The sequence below is a fragment of the Anguilla anguilla genome, chromosome 5 (assembly GCF_013347855.1).
Source record: "Anguilla anguilla isolate fAngAng1 chromosome 5, fAngAng1.pri, whole genome shotgun sequence".
Lineage (NCBI taxonomy): Eukaryota > Metazoa > Chordata > Actinopteri > Anguilliformes > Anguillidae > Anguilla > Anguilla anguilla.
Window position 1 is genome coordinate 42030921 of NC_049205.1, and position 15586 is coordinate 42046506.

Genomic DNA, 15586 nt, shown 5'->3' on the forward strand with positions numbered 1-15586 from the left:
CAACATGCTTCGGTTAACACACTGTTGTATGCAGGCATGTAGAAAATAGTTTAAATAAATACAGTGCTACGTTTGTCTTTATATTGTTTGTATTGCACACTATAGTAATCCTGAATCTCACTGGGGGAATGTTAAATGTAAGAAATAAGATTAAAAATACTCAGACAGCTGTGTCCTCTGGCAGCATTAGTAAAGCTCCTGCCAGCTACTTAAGCATACAGGATGGAATAAGAACAGCCTAATATCATCTAAATGGCGCTCTGATGACATACATTATTGCTAATGACAGTATTTATAATACTATGATCATTTTCAATCTTTAATTTGCAATGGCCTTCACATCATAATTTTACATCTGTTTAGATTCTAGATGTTTTTCCCCCCCGCAATCTGCATGTTGTATATTGTACGTATTGTTGTTTTAATGTTTTAAAGCAGTGAATTTAATTTAGTAATTAATCTGTTAATATAATGGCATTTTGTTATAAAGAAATTATCAAGCTTCTCTCATGTCTTACACTTGGATGCTCAGTCACGTAAAGACTGTCTTTATCAATGACACAGAAGTGCTTCCCACAGTATCATAATGCAAAACCAATCTTGGATTCTAATTTAAGTCTTAATTACAATGCATAAAAGTGCAATGAACCAGCAACCGGCTGTATTAAACAGCTGAAGTGCCTTTAATGCAGGCTCATGGAATGATATTGATCTATTATTAAAAGAGGAGAGCGCCAATACCTGTCTCGCCGTTCCCGCCAGTGATTGAACCGACGCATGATGGAGGGGAGACAGGTGGGCTCTGATTCTAGTACCAAGGGAATCCTGTCACATTTCATCCAAACCTAATCCCCAGCCTCAGGGTACTGATCTGTCTCTCCTGCACCTTTCCCTGTTTCGTGCTGAAACCACCGCAGGTCAAGCTAGTGCAGAGTCTCCTGCACTCAGGATCTGTGTTGGGGGGGGGGGGGGGTTGAGTTTCACCCTCTCACAAGGCCATAGTGGAAGAGCCCTGAAAATGCTCCACTTAATTGATGCCATTAGTATGACAAGCTCCAATTTGTGCCGTGCTGATGAAATTAAAAATGATCATTATAGAAAATGGTGTAAATTGAGTCAGGGTAACTGTAATAAATTTTAAAGAGTGCGTTCTATTAGCGCAGAACCAATCAGCCTCCTAAGTAGGTCCTGATAGAAGTTTTCAAAAGAGGGGAACCAGTCAAATTAAAGGCTGTAATGGCTTTTGGCACAGTCGGTTTCTTGGTTTATTTATACAGTCGTGTGATTATTATCCTTTTTGAAGGCTACAAAGAATAATATTGGCAAATTCTGTGGGAGGCACGCTTACAGCAGGGCCTGGGGGTGTAGACTAGAGCCACGGAAAACGGGAGTTATTTCATCAAGCTATTCTCTGTCCTTTTTTCCCCAAAGCCTTTTGTTCAATTGAAACCACTTTCACCCTCTGCCCATCCTCATCCTGTCCCCCTTTGTTGCTTGATTTCTCTTTTTTGTGATGGGAATTTTGGAATTTCCACGTGTTCACAGTACACTTTGACCTCCGGCTACAAATGTTCAAAAAATACAATACATATACAGTCAAACGTAGAATGGTAGAAAGGCTATTTCTTCATGGTCAATTTATGACAGGTTTTTTTTTAATGGAGTGGGAAACCCGAACAGGAAGCTATAGATGGAAATCATTCTGTAGAAAAATACTTTCACAAAAGAGTATAATTTTTGTCAATTTAAAAGGCAGTATTAGAAATTTTTTCCAAAGAATGTTGAAACCCTTTTAAAATGACAGGTAAATGTCTATACTTGGGAAAATCGCTTTGTACTTAGAAATACAGGGTGAAAAACCATAACATTTCATGGAAAATGTTATATCCCTGACTCCCTACACTTTCAAAAATGCCTGAAAATGGAATGTAGAGCTTCTGTGCAATTTTATTGTAAAACCTGTGATGAAAAAGAATTATGTGGGAAGAATATTTCACAGTGATGTTCATTTTCTGACAATTTTTAATCCCCTTATTTATTCTCAAATTTTGATTGCCAATTAAGTCTGTAAGCCAGTCCTCTCCTTGCAAAAATCTCCATCAGCTATGCAGGGTGTAGACTGACTAGCATACACTTCCTCCAAAACATGTTCAGCCAATCACCACTTCTTTTCACTCTCCAGTCCATCAGCTCAGCTGCGCAGACACACAGCCCTAATATTAAACACCATAGATTTAATCTGCTTACATGTTTTTTCAACATTTTAGCAATAGAATTTCACTGATGTTCATTTTCTCAGCGTGTCAGGTTGTCAAAATAAATTGTAAAATTGGCATTCAGGTTACCAGACACCAGGCACTTTCAGACACCAAATCTAAGCTATTTTTAATATAATAAATATAATAAAATAATTAATATTTTAATAATTTCAGGTATTGAACATATTAATTATCTTAACCGAACTTAATTAAGCTTGCTGCTTTTATTATCAGGGCATGTAGGGATAATATTATTTAGTATTAAGGTTTTGTAACATTTTGTAACTTGTATTGTGAACCTTTTTAAAAAAATGTACTGTAACCTATGGTTTTGCTGTGATGCTTTCTAGCAGATTATTATTATTATTATTATTATTATTATTATTATTATTATTATTATTATTAATAATAATAATAATAATAATAATAATAATAATAATAATACCTAAAACACACATTTGAACAATTACTTAACCCCTTTGTGCAAGCCCCCTAGTGGCCAGGATGCCAGCATCCTGAGATTTCCCAACTCAGACATTGTGCCCCTGCAACCAAACTATGAGTGGAAACAACTATTTGTTCTTGCTTTTACTTGTAGATGATACACAACAACTAAGCCAAATACAGAGTTTCTTGGTGCCACCATTGTCATGTTGTTTGTCCATATAACAAGCACCCCCTGCCTATTGTCATATGCAACTAATGTGGCAACTTGGACTATACCATCTATCTGGGAGTGCATACAAATATTCTTAAACCACCAAAAAAATGGTATTCTGCCATAGCCAAATATATATATATGGAAATATTTTTTTTTAATGATGAACTTCCTTCCTCTGTTTGACCCTCCAGCATTCTGTGAGGAGGGCTGCCGTAATGGAGGAACTTGTATATCCCCCAACACCTGCCTGTGCCCCTCTGGCTTCACTGGGCGCCATTGCGAGAAAGGTAAGACTCCTCAATACCTGCAAACTTACTGCATGAATCAAAAACTTCTACAAAGCCTTAAGTGAGGACTTAAGGGAGGCTTTTTTTTGGGTGGGGGATTTCTACACAATCCCACAATCCTATGTTAGATGACCTTGAGACTTCCTCCTAGGGCCAATAACAAACACCTCACCTTTGATTTCTTTTACAGCGGGATGTTCTTGATAACAAGTTGATTTATTAATGCATTGGAGTGGCAGAGGGGTCACTATGGTGGCAAAATTGTTTTCCCTTGTCAATATCCCCTCACAGCATGTAGGAAGGTTGCTGAAATGAATTAGTGTAGCTTCTAGGATAACGGGAGGCGGCTCATTTGGCACTCTCGTCCTCTTTAATAAGTGCACGTCGCATACATTCCTTCTGGAACGTCTATTTAAAAAGAGAACCTGCTGGAAAAAATCCCCATCCCCTTCCGGATCTCTCGGCTTAGAGAGGCCCTGTCAGAATGGGTCGGAGAGCCTTCGTCCTGTCATCATGGCCTCATAAGAGGTTTCCGGGCTTAAGCGATCAACCCTGCAGTCACAGCGTTCAAGACCTGCTCGCGCGGTCACACGGGAAACCCGTCGAGGTTAGGTTTGTGCCTTATCAGCAGTTGCGCCGAAGCGCCGGTGAAACTGCTGCCTTGGCCCTGAAGCTATGCAGGTCTTGATATGTTTGTTTTCTCGGCTTCTCTGGGTTTTTTCCACTTTAGCCTGGGAATAAATGGGATCTTATTCTAGACACGGCGTGATCACTTTTTGGACCCTACATTAATGATCTGAAGGAGACCAGATAGCCCACTGGGATTTGCTCAAACCAGTTCTTTCAGGCTAAAATAAGCCATTTGCCCTCTTTTCCTTCCCTGACGTGTCAGTCCAAGCTCCATCTTCAAAAGCACAGTGCAAGTAAAGTGACCAAGCAAAGGCTTTGCATTTGTAGATTTATATGTGTTAATAGCTCAACAGAAATCACAGCAGATGCCATGCTCCAAAAGATGTGTTTAGGTTCGTTATTTTACATATATGTCAAGCATATCTTCATAATGACTGAGATTTCAGTTTTGCGTTCTTTGGCCTAATTTATTGGTTCCACACCCTACTAAAGAGTATGCGATTCTTTAACATGAACTGTTTCAAACTGAGCTGGGTGCCATCCAGGAAGGCCAAAGCATGTTTTTCCTACAAAAAATGTAAATGCAATTATACATCTCTGATGTGGGTTGTTTGAACACCTTTATCAATCACTGCTTCCAAAGTGTATTGTATTACAGGGTCTCATCAGGTTTTGAATATCAGCAGTTACCATCATGGTCTGGAAAGGACTTAGTTGTCATGGAAACTTATTTTGAACAAAACCTTGAGTGATTAAATTATTGCAGTTTCTTTTTATTTTTTCCTGAATGAATGCTGATTGGTACCCTATTGCTTTCTTTGAATGCAGCGTGTTTTGCAAGTGGTAGCTGTATTGTGCTAATATAGCATTATACCTGACATTTCCTTCTGCCCTTTGAATGAATACTATCTGTTATGCCAATTTGAGGTTCTGATACCATGCCAAGATTAAACTTTATGTACTGGCCTACGAATCTAGCAAACTCATAGAATATATGGAGTGTACAGTGGGAAGAATGCTAAAAATAACCGTGCATCAAAGAAGTTCGGAATTTTAGTGTTACAGAATTAGAGTTCGCTTCGTGCTGCAGAAGACTGTTGCCCTGAGGAAGCCGTGGCCGCTTCCGACATTGGACGGCAATGTCATATACAGTATTTTGTGCGGACGGGGCTGCAGGCGAGCAATTACCAATCCGACTGCCCTTGCTGGCCTTCCCTGTCCGTTTCCTTCAGTGATTTGGCCTGTTTCTCAGGTGCATCACAAGCTCTGTGAGCTCACCACAAGAGCCTCTGCTTTCTGCCTGCTTCCGTCCCTTGCAGGCATTGCTATTTCCAGCACTGGCCTTGTTTCACGCTAAAAGTGCTTTATAATCACTGGCCTCGCACACTGATCAGCTCGGTTCTAATCAGATTAAAGCCCTTTATTCTGTGTTTGTGTGTGAGAGCCCCTGTTATTTCCTAACTAAAGACGATAGGGAGAGATGTCAGGTCGTGTTTTCGTGCAACTGTCTACTCACGCACTGATTTAATATAGCTACTGTATGTCGCTGACCTGTGGAAAGAGTACCGCAGGCAGTGTTTCTGTTCTCTGTTGATTGGAGAAAATCATATATGAAAAATGACAGTTGGGACGAGAGTGAAAAACTGGTTAAACTTAAACTCAGCTTTATTTCCCGTTTATTCCCTCCACTGCTTCTTCAGACCATAACATGCTTGAGGAATTTCTGTAACATGCAGAAATGCTGTTCTTGGTGCAATCACATTATTGAATTAGTTATTTCTGGGGGTTATCAGTTGGTGCATCCAGTTAAAGCACATGCTCTTTCTGCAGTGATTGATCACATAAACTAGTATACAGTACTGATACTGTTTTGTCTTGTTACGAAATAACCCACAAACAATACTTGCAAAAAGCATATTGTCATCCATTCATTGTGAGGCTTATTAATGCCTTCATTAACACGTCAGTATTCCTTCCTAAGTAAATACTATATTTGTTTGCTTAGCAGACGTCCTTATCTAGGGTGATTTGCAGAGGCCACGTTCTAGATCCCTACTTGAGTATTTGGCTGAAGCAATTCACATTATGTATCTTGCACAGGTGTACAACAGCAGCAACTCAGCTAGCCAGTTCCTTATACTTTCACTGTCCTCGACAGTCCAATGATTTTTAAAGGATGGCATAATATGTTTTGTAAAATGTTAAATAATATGTCATGACCTGTGCATTGTGTTGTCATGAATTACATTATTACACCAGCTTCATGAAGGCATTGGGAATGTCCGTAAGGGTACACATTGTAAAGTGTGACTAGGTTTTTTCCCTTAACATCTTTTATAATATCTGCACATTGGTATTATTAATTAATATTGAAAAGCTTTTTTTCTGTGTGATCACCCCTCCTGTTTCTGCGCTTGATTCTCAACTTCTGTGTTCCCTTTTGCAAGAAAAATTTGCACCCTACCATATTTAGTGGTCAAATGCAAAGTCCCATAGTTCCATATAGTCTGAAAAGAGCATAATTACCCATCTTCATCATTATTCTAATCCATTACCATGGTCCTGTTTCTTTTGAACCTCTTTTTACTGTGTTTTAATGTTTTGCTTAATTAACATTTTCATTATGTGAATAACTTGATGAGTAATGACAACTATTACAGAAATAGATTTTTTCAGGCCATAAAGAAAATTGCTTTATATACAGTGAGCTCCATAGCATTTGTAACAAAGCCATATTTGTTTTCTTGATTTGGCTCTCTACTCCGTAATTTTAGATTTGTAATCAAACAATGCACATGTGGCTGAAGTGCAGTTCCTCAGCTTTTATTAAAGGGTATTTTGGTTGTACCACGTTGAAATAACAGCACTTTTTATATGATGCCATAATGTTTGGGACAAATTGATTCACAGTTGTTTCTAATTAGTCAGGTGGGTTCAATTGCTTCTTTCCCGCAAGGGCTTTCAGTATCTAGTCTTAATTCTGAGCTATTGATTGTCTTTGGGGTCTGTTATTGCTGTTTGTCAGCATAAGGACCAGAGCCGTGCAAGTGAAAGTCGAGGAAGCCATTATGAGCTATTATGAAATATGAACAAAATAAAAACTATCAGAGCCATAAATCCCCAAAATTGCCAGTCCGCCAGATGATACCCTGTGTCATACGCCATACATGTGGTCTGGGCAGGTGGGTGGCGAATGGTTCAAATAAAAGATTAGACTGTTTCTTTCACACAACACTAAAATCACTTCTAAACTGTAATTGAACTTAGTTTTGAAGTATTGAAAGTGGAACTATCGGCCATTGAGACTAAGTTTACAATACAGCGCTCTAGCACGGTGTTTATGCCCTCACAAACAGTGGTGGAAAGTTTGTGCACCATTAGTATGTGCTCAGTCATACAGTTCAACACATACAAGAACAGCGTGTTTATTTTAAATAATAGAGGTTCATCGGCACACTTCTCTCAGAAAATTTTTGGCTTTTTCCGGAAGTATCTGACGAAAGAGCATTTCTCCCCTCTTTATTACACGGAGGAAGCGGCATGGGAGAAGAAAGCCAAACAGAAATATGAAGCTTGATGTGGAAACAACTCTGAACCCTTTCAAAGCAGGTGCTTGTAAAGCAAAGACTAACACATCATTTCAGTAATTAGTTTCCTCCCCATGGACCCTCTGCCTTTAGCCCAGGGTGTTTGGAAGATTTGTTTTCCTTGCCGCTTGGTTGCATATCCCCCGTATTATTCCGGCAGTAGCGCTCGGCGGCGCATGCCCATCTGCTGCTTCCACAACTGGGTAGGAAACGCATTTATTTTCTGCTTTTCATAATTGAGCCCCTAAGGTATGATGCGCTGCACTCCGTGTTCTTCGTTCTCAACTGAGGAGCGGCCTTTAGTCTTATCGGATGAGGAAGAAGGTGAAAAGCATCAAAAAATAAAAGTAATGGAAGAGGATGAAGATTTGTCCAGATCATACTCCATCTGCATTCTTCTTGCAGGGAGAAGCATAGAATATACAGTGCCACGGTGAATTCACAGGCCACGGCAGAGAGACTCAATATGCTTAAACTGAAAATTTCGAAGGGTAAAATAAGTTTTCATTTAATGTCAGCAGAAACTACAGAGGCCTTTGAACACAATATTTGGTGAAAGCACCTTTGGCAAGAATTGCAGCTGTAAGTCTCTTCCAATTTTTGCACACTGATGTGCAATTTTTGCCCATTCTTCTTAGCAGATCTGCTCAAGCTCTTGTAAGTTTCTTGTGGATCGCTTATGAGCAGTAGTCTTCAAGTCCTGCCACAGATTCTCAAAGTTTTTTTTTTTGTACCTGCAAGCCCAATGGCCATGCAATTAGAAGCCGTCATCGAACAATAACTTTTTTGTCTTAAATTATTGTGTTTATCTGTCATTGATTCAAGGTGCAGCGCTATAACCCGTATATCTTTGTAAAGTTTAGACTCTTCATGGTTTGATGCAGAAGACTGTGTTGATTGGTGAAACCACTAGAGATAACAAAATAAATAACAAGACAACTGTTAATACTACAGCAATGGTATTGCCCTCATCAAAATTCCACTCTGAGCTATAAGCAATCAATCCACTTTGTACAACTGTTTTGAGGAACATGTATCTCCTGACTTTTCCTCCAATACCTCTCTTGTGGCCGGACCCAAGTGGAAGATATGTGCATTAACAATTTGTCTTGACTAGAACCCGTCGCGACCCCAAACCCCAAAAGGGGTTTCTCAAGAGTCCCTGCACACTTGCCATGGATCTTGGACTAGCTGATGAGCGGACACATAACCTAATGTAATTAAGGACTGGCCTCCCCTTTTATTGCTGTTAAGTATTGAAATGCAATTTATTTAACCCGGACATCAAACCTAAGTATAGCGTAAAACTTGTAATACCTGAGTTTGCCAATTGGGAGCGGGAATTTGAATTGAGGTGCAGTGAAAGTGAGCTTTTAGGGATAATTGAGGTGCAGATACGTTTCTTTGGTGACTGTAAGTGAGAGGATGAGCAGTGTGATAGTCACATCCATCCACTGACAACCTACGAGCCAGGACAGTACTGCCCTGTGATTTAGGATGTACATCTCTGAACCAGCACTTAGACTTTCTTTGGATTAAAATAGCTCAGTCTAGAACATCTGTCTTAATTTCTTCTGAGGTTTCAAATCATTTCAATATTTCAAGAGACGTTTAACAGTTAAACTACAATGAATGGGTTAAATGGGATATTGTGTATAATGAAGTGGACATCACTTAAGTGTAGATCTCCAGTTATATCTAAATCTAATTATAGTAGTATTTCAACCTTGTCATTAAATGGTAATTAACATGCCTTCTGCGTGCTGGACACCAGTTACTTGCTAATAATGTTTGCTGTCCTATAAAATGTTTTGAAAAGCAGAGACCATCTGGAAATGATTTTTGTGTGTGTATATATATATATATCTTTCAACAGCATAATTGACATTTCTGGAGTGAATGTTATTCATGGAAAATGTAATGATCTTTGTGTGTGTTTAGAGAGGATGCTATTATTATACAGGTAATGTGTACTGGTTGTAAGACCTACTGGAAAGTTAAGTGCATATTACTGCTGTGTGTATTGTCGGGGAGATATCATAAGATATACAGCAGAGGCAGTAACAATGGCTTAAAAGGTTTTGTGTTGGTTTTACAGCCGATCTTTACAGTCTGTAAAGTATTTCACTGAGCTCTGTCTGTAAACTACTTTTCTGAAAGTTAGGGTGGAAATTAATAAAGAAAAGTTGCATTTAGATCCTTAAATACATATTCCTTTTGTCCACACATCAGGGTTTTTTTTAGTATTTATGTTTCCTAGTGCTAAGATGAGCTTGGCAGAGAATATTCACTTTAGACAAAGAAGATAATTTATTGTTGGTGTTAGTTCTCGTGTAGATTTACCCATGCCACAAAAAGGGTGTTTTGTTCCCTTAAATTGAACATTGCTGTCAAATACCATACGTTTTTACAAGTTTACAAATGCATTTTAAAATGAAAGACTACAATTATTTATTATTAATTAGCTGCTACACGGAAGACTACAGACATTTCTGCTCATTACTGGCTGGCAAGGTCTAAAAGTCTTAAGAAGAATTAGCTTTCAGTTGGCTTGCTGAGTGAGTAAATTAGCATACAATCTGCCTAGTGCCTACTAATTTAATCAGATTCCCAGAGAAATGGAAATGAGATTGCTATCTGATATTTAATCTGTAGTTATACTATAATAAAATAAAACACTTTATTCTAAAATAAAGTTTTTTTTTAAAATTAGACTGCAGGCAAGAATACAGACACATTAGCTATCTTTCTGGCAAAGCCTATAATTCTCATGAAGAGAGCTAGGGCTTCAGTTAGCTGGTTAGCAATTATAAATCAGCAAAGAGATAAAGGAAGTTGATTGTGGTTATTTTTCCCCATGGAATGTGTTTACTTGGACATTATAAAAAATATTTTCAGTAACTGCAGACTATTATTAGATAAACATCCAGAATCATTGTCCCTTTAGCATGTTTATGTCAAATGCCCTTATACCTTAACACTAGATGTTATAGGTCATTACAGACAATACTGAACTCTTGGGGCACTACAGACTGTTGTGACTTTAAATTCATGTGATCACTTAAATAAAATAATTTTGATTAAATAATTTAGTCTTTCCAATTGCTGCTCACCTGTTATGTATTTGGAGAGTTAAAATGGTATCTTTAAAGATGGGTGTGGAATAATTTTGTCTGACAGCTTACAGTGGCATGACTCTTTATATTTAAAATGATCACAGTTGTTCAGAGTGTCAAAAGCATGATGTGAAGCCGAAAATAAGAAGGAGGACCCAGACGTCAAAATTTCAACCAAAGAAAATGTTTTGCAGAATAAAAAGGTTTTCAGATCAGCAGCTTACAAGAAAATGGTTGCAAATATTACCTATCAATTAGACGACAGTTTGAAACAAGTATTTATGGATATGTCAAGATTCTGGGGAGGTGCACTAGTTCAGACTGAATGCCATTTTACAATGGTATGAATTGATTTTATGATATTTGGGCTGTTTTTATTTAGCCTACTTCATCATGCTGGTTGTTAATATCATGGGAAGGTTATTACACAAGCACTACATTTCTGTACCTGTATAATTTAGCATTTTTATAAAGAATTGATTTGTAACTTGGCAACATATAAAAAATAATTTAAAAAATTGTAAAACAGAGAAGCATGTCAATCTTGGTGTAATATTATGTAACAATAAGATATTGGAATGCATTGATGTCAAAGGGCTCGACATTATTGGCTCTTGGTGAACCTGTAGTGCACTTCTTGAAAGCAAGGCTACATATCCTAGGTAAACTATGCATATATCGCAGACACGAACATACATGACAAGTTTACCCAAATTAATATTGTCTCCTGCATCTGTTTAAATGAGGCAGTGAAACCTGAGGTCCAAACTAAAAGTATCAGCTACATTTTATTCTGAAAATGTATATTGTAATGCTGGTTAATTTATGTTCAAAGGAAATGTGCTTTTTGAAGTCTGTTTCTGTTTTGAGTTAGAATCCTCTAGTGTTAGTACTGTTGCACATGTTGACATTTATAGCATCTTTGAATCTCATCTGGACTGCCCAGCTTTCTCCACCCCTCCTCCACCCTCCCCCTCCTGCCATACTGCTACTGACTGCGCAACTCCTACCTCTCTTTTCTTCACATCCCTATTAAGTTAAAACAAGGTGCTCGCAATAATGTGCTTCCCTTATGGTAATGTAGTGGGTGTTGCTCGGCCAGTTCGCTAGTAGGCATAGTGTGGCACAGTGAAGCGAAGTCTTTGTCACAGGTTACTGTGACAACACGCTCTAGCAACGCAGCCCTCACGTTCAAAATAACACTGTTGTTAGCTAGGGGTGGTTTCGCCTTTAGCTGTCTGTAATGCATTCGTCTTTGGAGGCTTTGGGCGAATGAGAGGCGCCGGTTCAAATCTCACCTCAGGCTAAGTATGTGCTGCTTTGACCTGAACCTTGACCTTCTCACAGGGTGCTGCGGAAGACGTGATCTGATAAGTCAAGGGGGAATCCTTCTAACTTGGGACCTGTTAAATGCATGACCTTTCTGGTCTCTGTCCTTTTGCAGAAAATAATTTTGGGCATAAGAAAAAAACTGAGATTGAAATTAATTAAAATTTAAAATGCCATTCTGCAACAATGGTAACTTGTGACAGAAAAAAGACATTAAAAAAATCACTGGTTCGGGAGGTCATCTTGAGCCGTTATTGAGGAGCACAAGAGATGGAACTCATCCAACATATAAAAGAAAACTTGAAGAAGCCAATCTGTGCACACATTGGGAAAGAAACTGTAAGGAAAATGTATGTGGAACTAGGCAGTGTGTGTGATATTTGAATATCAGAAATGCAGCTTTGAGTCCACATCACAAACAGGGCTAGTACCTGCAGTGGTTGATCCGGCACTCCTGAATGAGTTCCATCCATAGAGGGCTACTTTTTCCTTAAAGTAGTTGTTGGATCTGAAAAAGAGTACTGCAGTCCAGTCACTGTGAGTGAAATCCATTAAGACAGCACCAAGCTCTGGCAGCAGCATATTTTCTTTAGTAACTGAAATCTTGGATAGATAATGAAATGTCATGCTGTTGACTTCCTATGTGAAGCACCTTAAGCAAATGCCATGTCCTCTGCAAAACATTGATGTGCAATTAAACCAAGGGACAGTGGTTGGTTGTGAAACTGAAAAATGTTCTGCCTAGTGAGCATAACCATCTGTTCAGGGTTTTCTGATATATAATAACACTCAGAGGGAGAGAGAAAGCGAGCCACAGAAATTCAAAATACAACAGCCAATACCTAGGTCAGGCACCAACTGCTAATATTCAGAAGAACAAGCAGTCTGCTCTTAAAGCTGCTCCTTTTGTTTGATAAAACATCCAGAGATTAACTTCCAAACTGTGTTTGTGTGTTTGTGCTTTTTTGTGGTGCTTTCCCCTCCTGTGAGGCAGACATTGACGAGTGTGCAGAGGGCCTCATTCAGTGTCACAACCACTCGCACTGCATCAACCTGCCTGGCTGGTACCACTGCGAGTGCCAGAGTGGTTTCCATGACAATGGGTCCTACTTGCTCGACGGGGGTTCCTGTGTTGGTAAGCAATTTAAAAGTACTCGTCATGCTCCTCACTTCACAAGCACTGCGAAAGGCCTTTCAGTCTCATTCCCAATTAATTCTTCCGGGCCTTCAGAAAACACTACGGACAAATTCAATGTGCGGAGTACATTAAGTCAAGGTTTTTTGGCAATCAAGCTTTCCTGCTGCCGTCCTCACATGTTCTTAATAAGGAAACTACCCCCAAGGCAATGAGTAATTTGTAACGGGTAAGTCTCAGTAATGAGGTAGTGCTAAAAAGGAGCGCTTTAACATAATTAGTTATTTGTTGGTTGTTTTGTTCAGCCTTGAACACTCATTAGTTCTCCGAATGATGTACTGGCGGGTTCTTCACATTCCTTTAAAGACTGAGACCCATGACTTGCATGTACATGAAGAGTTTCTTAACCTTGCCAAAATGCTAATCATATTGTGGAAATGCAATATATAGGCAGAGGTAAGTGGCCTTGGTGTGTGTGATGGGCAATTAATGATCTTTATAGTTTATGTATTCAAGGAAATTACAAGGTTACATTTTATTTTTTTTAAATGTGACATTTGAGTGGGAGTGAACAACACTTTTCTGGTCAGAATGTAAATTTTCTGACAAATTCAAAAAGGCATTTCTTTTGGTCTAGAATATGGGCCATTAAATTATTGTGCACGGTGATTTAACATTTAGCTGAGGGCCTCTCATGCCCCCTAAAAGGCTAAACCCTTTCCCCCTCCAGGACCTGTGACACCACAGGGCATTTGGAGAGAGAGAGATGGACAGTGGACAGTCTGTCCTCCTATCATTTGTTTAACTTTGTTCAGATTATAGAAAGCAGAAAGGGGTACGAGGACAGAGAGGTTGCCGCCCTATGGACTGTGTCATCGGTCGATGACTTTTTAAAGCCCTATGTTGCAATAAACCAGGGGCATAAAACAATCTCTAGTCTTGGAAGGACACAGTGTCTGCTGGCTTTCAGTGTGTTTCATCATGAGTGATTAATTTAAGTTGTTGATGGGCAAAACAGTCCACACATCTTGTTTTAAAAGTGTAAATTGGCTGGCGATCGAAAGGAAGCCACGAATAAACACTGAGTAAACACTGTAAACACTGAGACACTGCAGCCCTCCAGGACTGGAGTTTAACACCCCTGCTTTAAACCAAGGGTATGAAATAGCTACTTTTTTTACTGTTCTGTAAGCCAAACCAGCACAAAAACAACAGAACCATGCCAACACAAAAATACAAATGCTAAAAATAAAAGGAAATAAACTCAGATTTTGCTCAAGATGCTGGTATGAATTTTCTTTCATTTACTTAAAAATCACAAAAATTACATCTTTCTTCCATTAGAGATTTTACAGGATTGTTACTTTGAATGCTGTTATGTAGAATCCCACAAATGCAGATCACCCAGTCTCTTTGGGAGGGATTTTTTATATAGCAGTTTCCACAATGTCATGATAAATGTTGACAATTGTATCAGGTGCCTTTATTTGTTTAGTGAAAGAGGATTTCATGGCCCAAATAATCACAGCACAAAAACATTCGTTATGTCGTGGCTCTGTTGCAGTCACAGATACCGTCACATTAATGACCAATTTATCAAGACTGGTTGTATGTATGCAAGCAAATAAATTAAACCCCCCCTCATTCACAATTTTGCAGTAGAAGACACCATTAAAAAGGGTCAGATATATGTTACAATAACATAAAAATATGCATGTGTACATAGTATATATATATATATATATATATATATATATATATATATACACATATAACAAACCATGGAGGATGTAAAGAAAATATGACGTGATGTTAGGCGGCATACAAAAGAAAAACTATGAGGACAAAAAAATTATAATTACAAGGGCAAAAGACACAGATGGTTGGTCCAACTTAGGAAAGAATATTAACTCCGATAGAGCAACAGGTGGAAAAATCTCTAAAACTGAGCAAGTTGTGGGGGTAGAAGAAGTAGACACAGATGAACTAGTAATGGGAGAACACCACACAGGGTCTGAAGATAAAACTGTAATCTCAATTCATTATACACCCTACTGAATGCATACACAGAAAAATAGATAAAATTCACAACTGCATTTTTTTACGAACCGCTAGCTGATGACTTCAATAGAAGTCTTGCATCCTTTCAATAAAACAAATATAATTTCATATTATATCTGAAAATAAATGAGAAGTGACTAGTAGAGACATGCGTGAAACATTTTAAATCTTGTCTCATTACATTACATTACATTGCATTTATTTGGCAGACGCTTTTATCCAAAGCAATGTACAATAAGTGCATATTGAATGTCATCGGAACAACTACAAAACACAGGTACAATACAATTATGTAACAGTTATTCACAGCCACGAACACATTAAGTCCAGTTCACACAGTGAGCATAGGTTAGGTCAGAGAATAATGTTAAGTCAAACTAGGAGGTATGACAACAAGCTACAACATCAAGATAACAATACAAGTGCAATATAAGTGCAGAATAGAGGTACATGCAATGTGAAAGTGGTACAGGAGATAAATGTGTCTCCTTTCCAGAATACTATGCATCGGAGGATGCATTT

At 38.5% G+C, this 15586-nt stretch overlaps 1 protein-coding gene across 2 annotated transcripts in view; it reads left to right on the top strand.

Annotated features, from left to right (window-relative positions):
- Nucleotides 1–15586, top strand: part of LOC118228240 (protein kinase C-binding protein NELL1-like) — a 179856-nt gene that overhangs the window by 148336 nt on the left and 15934 nt on the right. The window contains exons 15-16 of one of the 2 annotated variants that reach the window (XM_035419598.1): nt 3111–3206; nt 12863–13003. In XM_035419598.1, the coding sequence (XP_035275489.1) occupies nt 3111–3206; nt 12863–13003 (237 nt within the window). The remainder of the gene's footprint in view (nt 1–3110; nt 3207–12862; nt 13004–15586) is intronic. The other variant, XM_035419599.1, reaches the window with a different exon arrangement.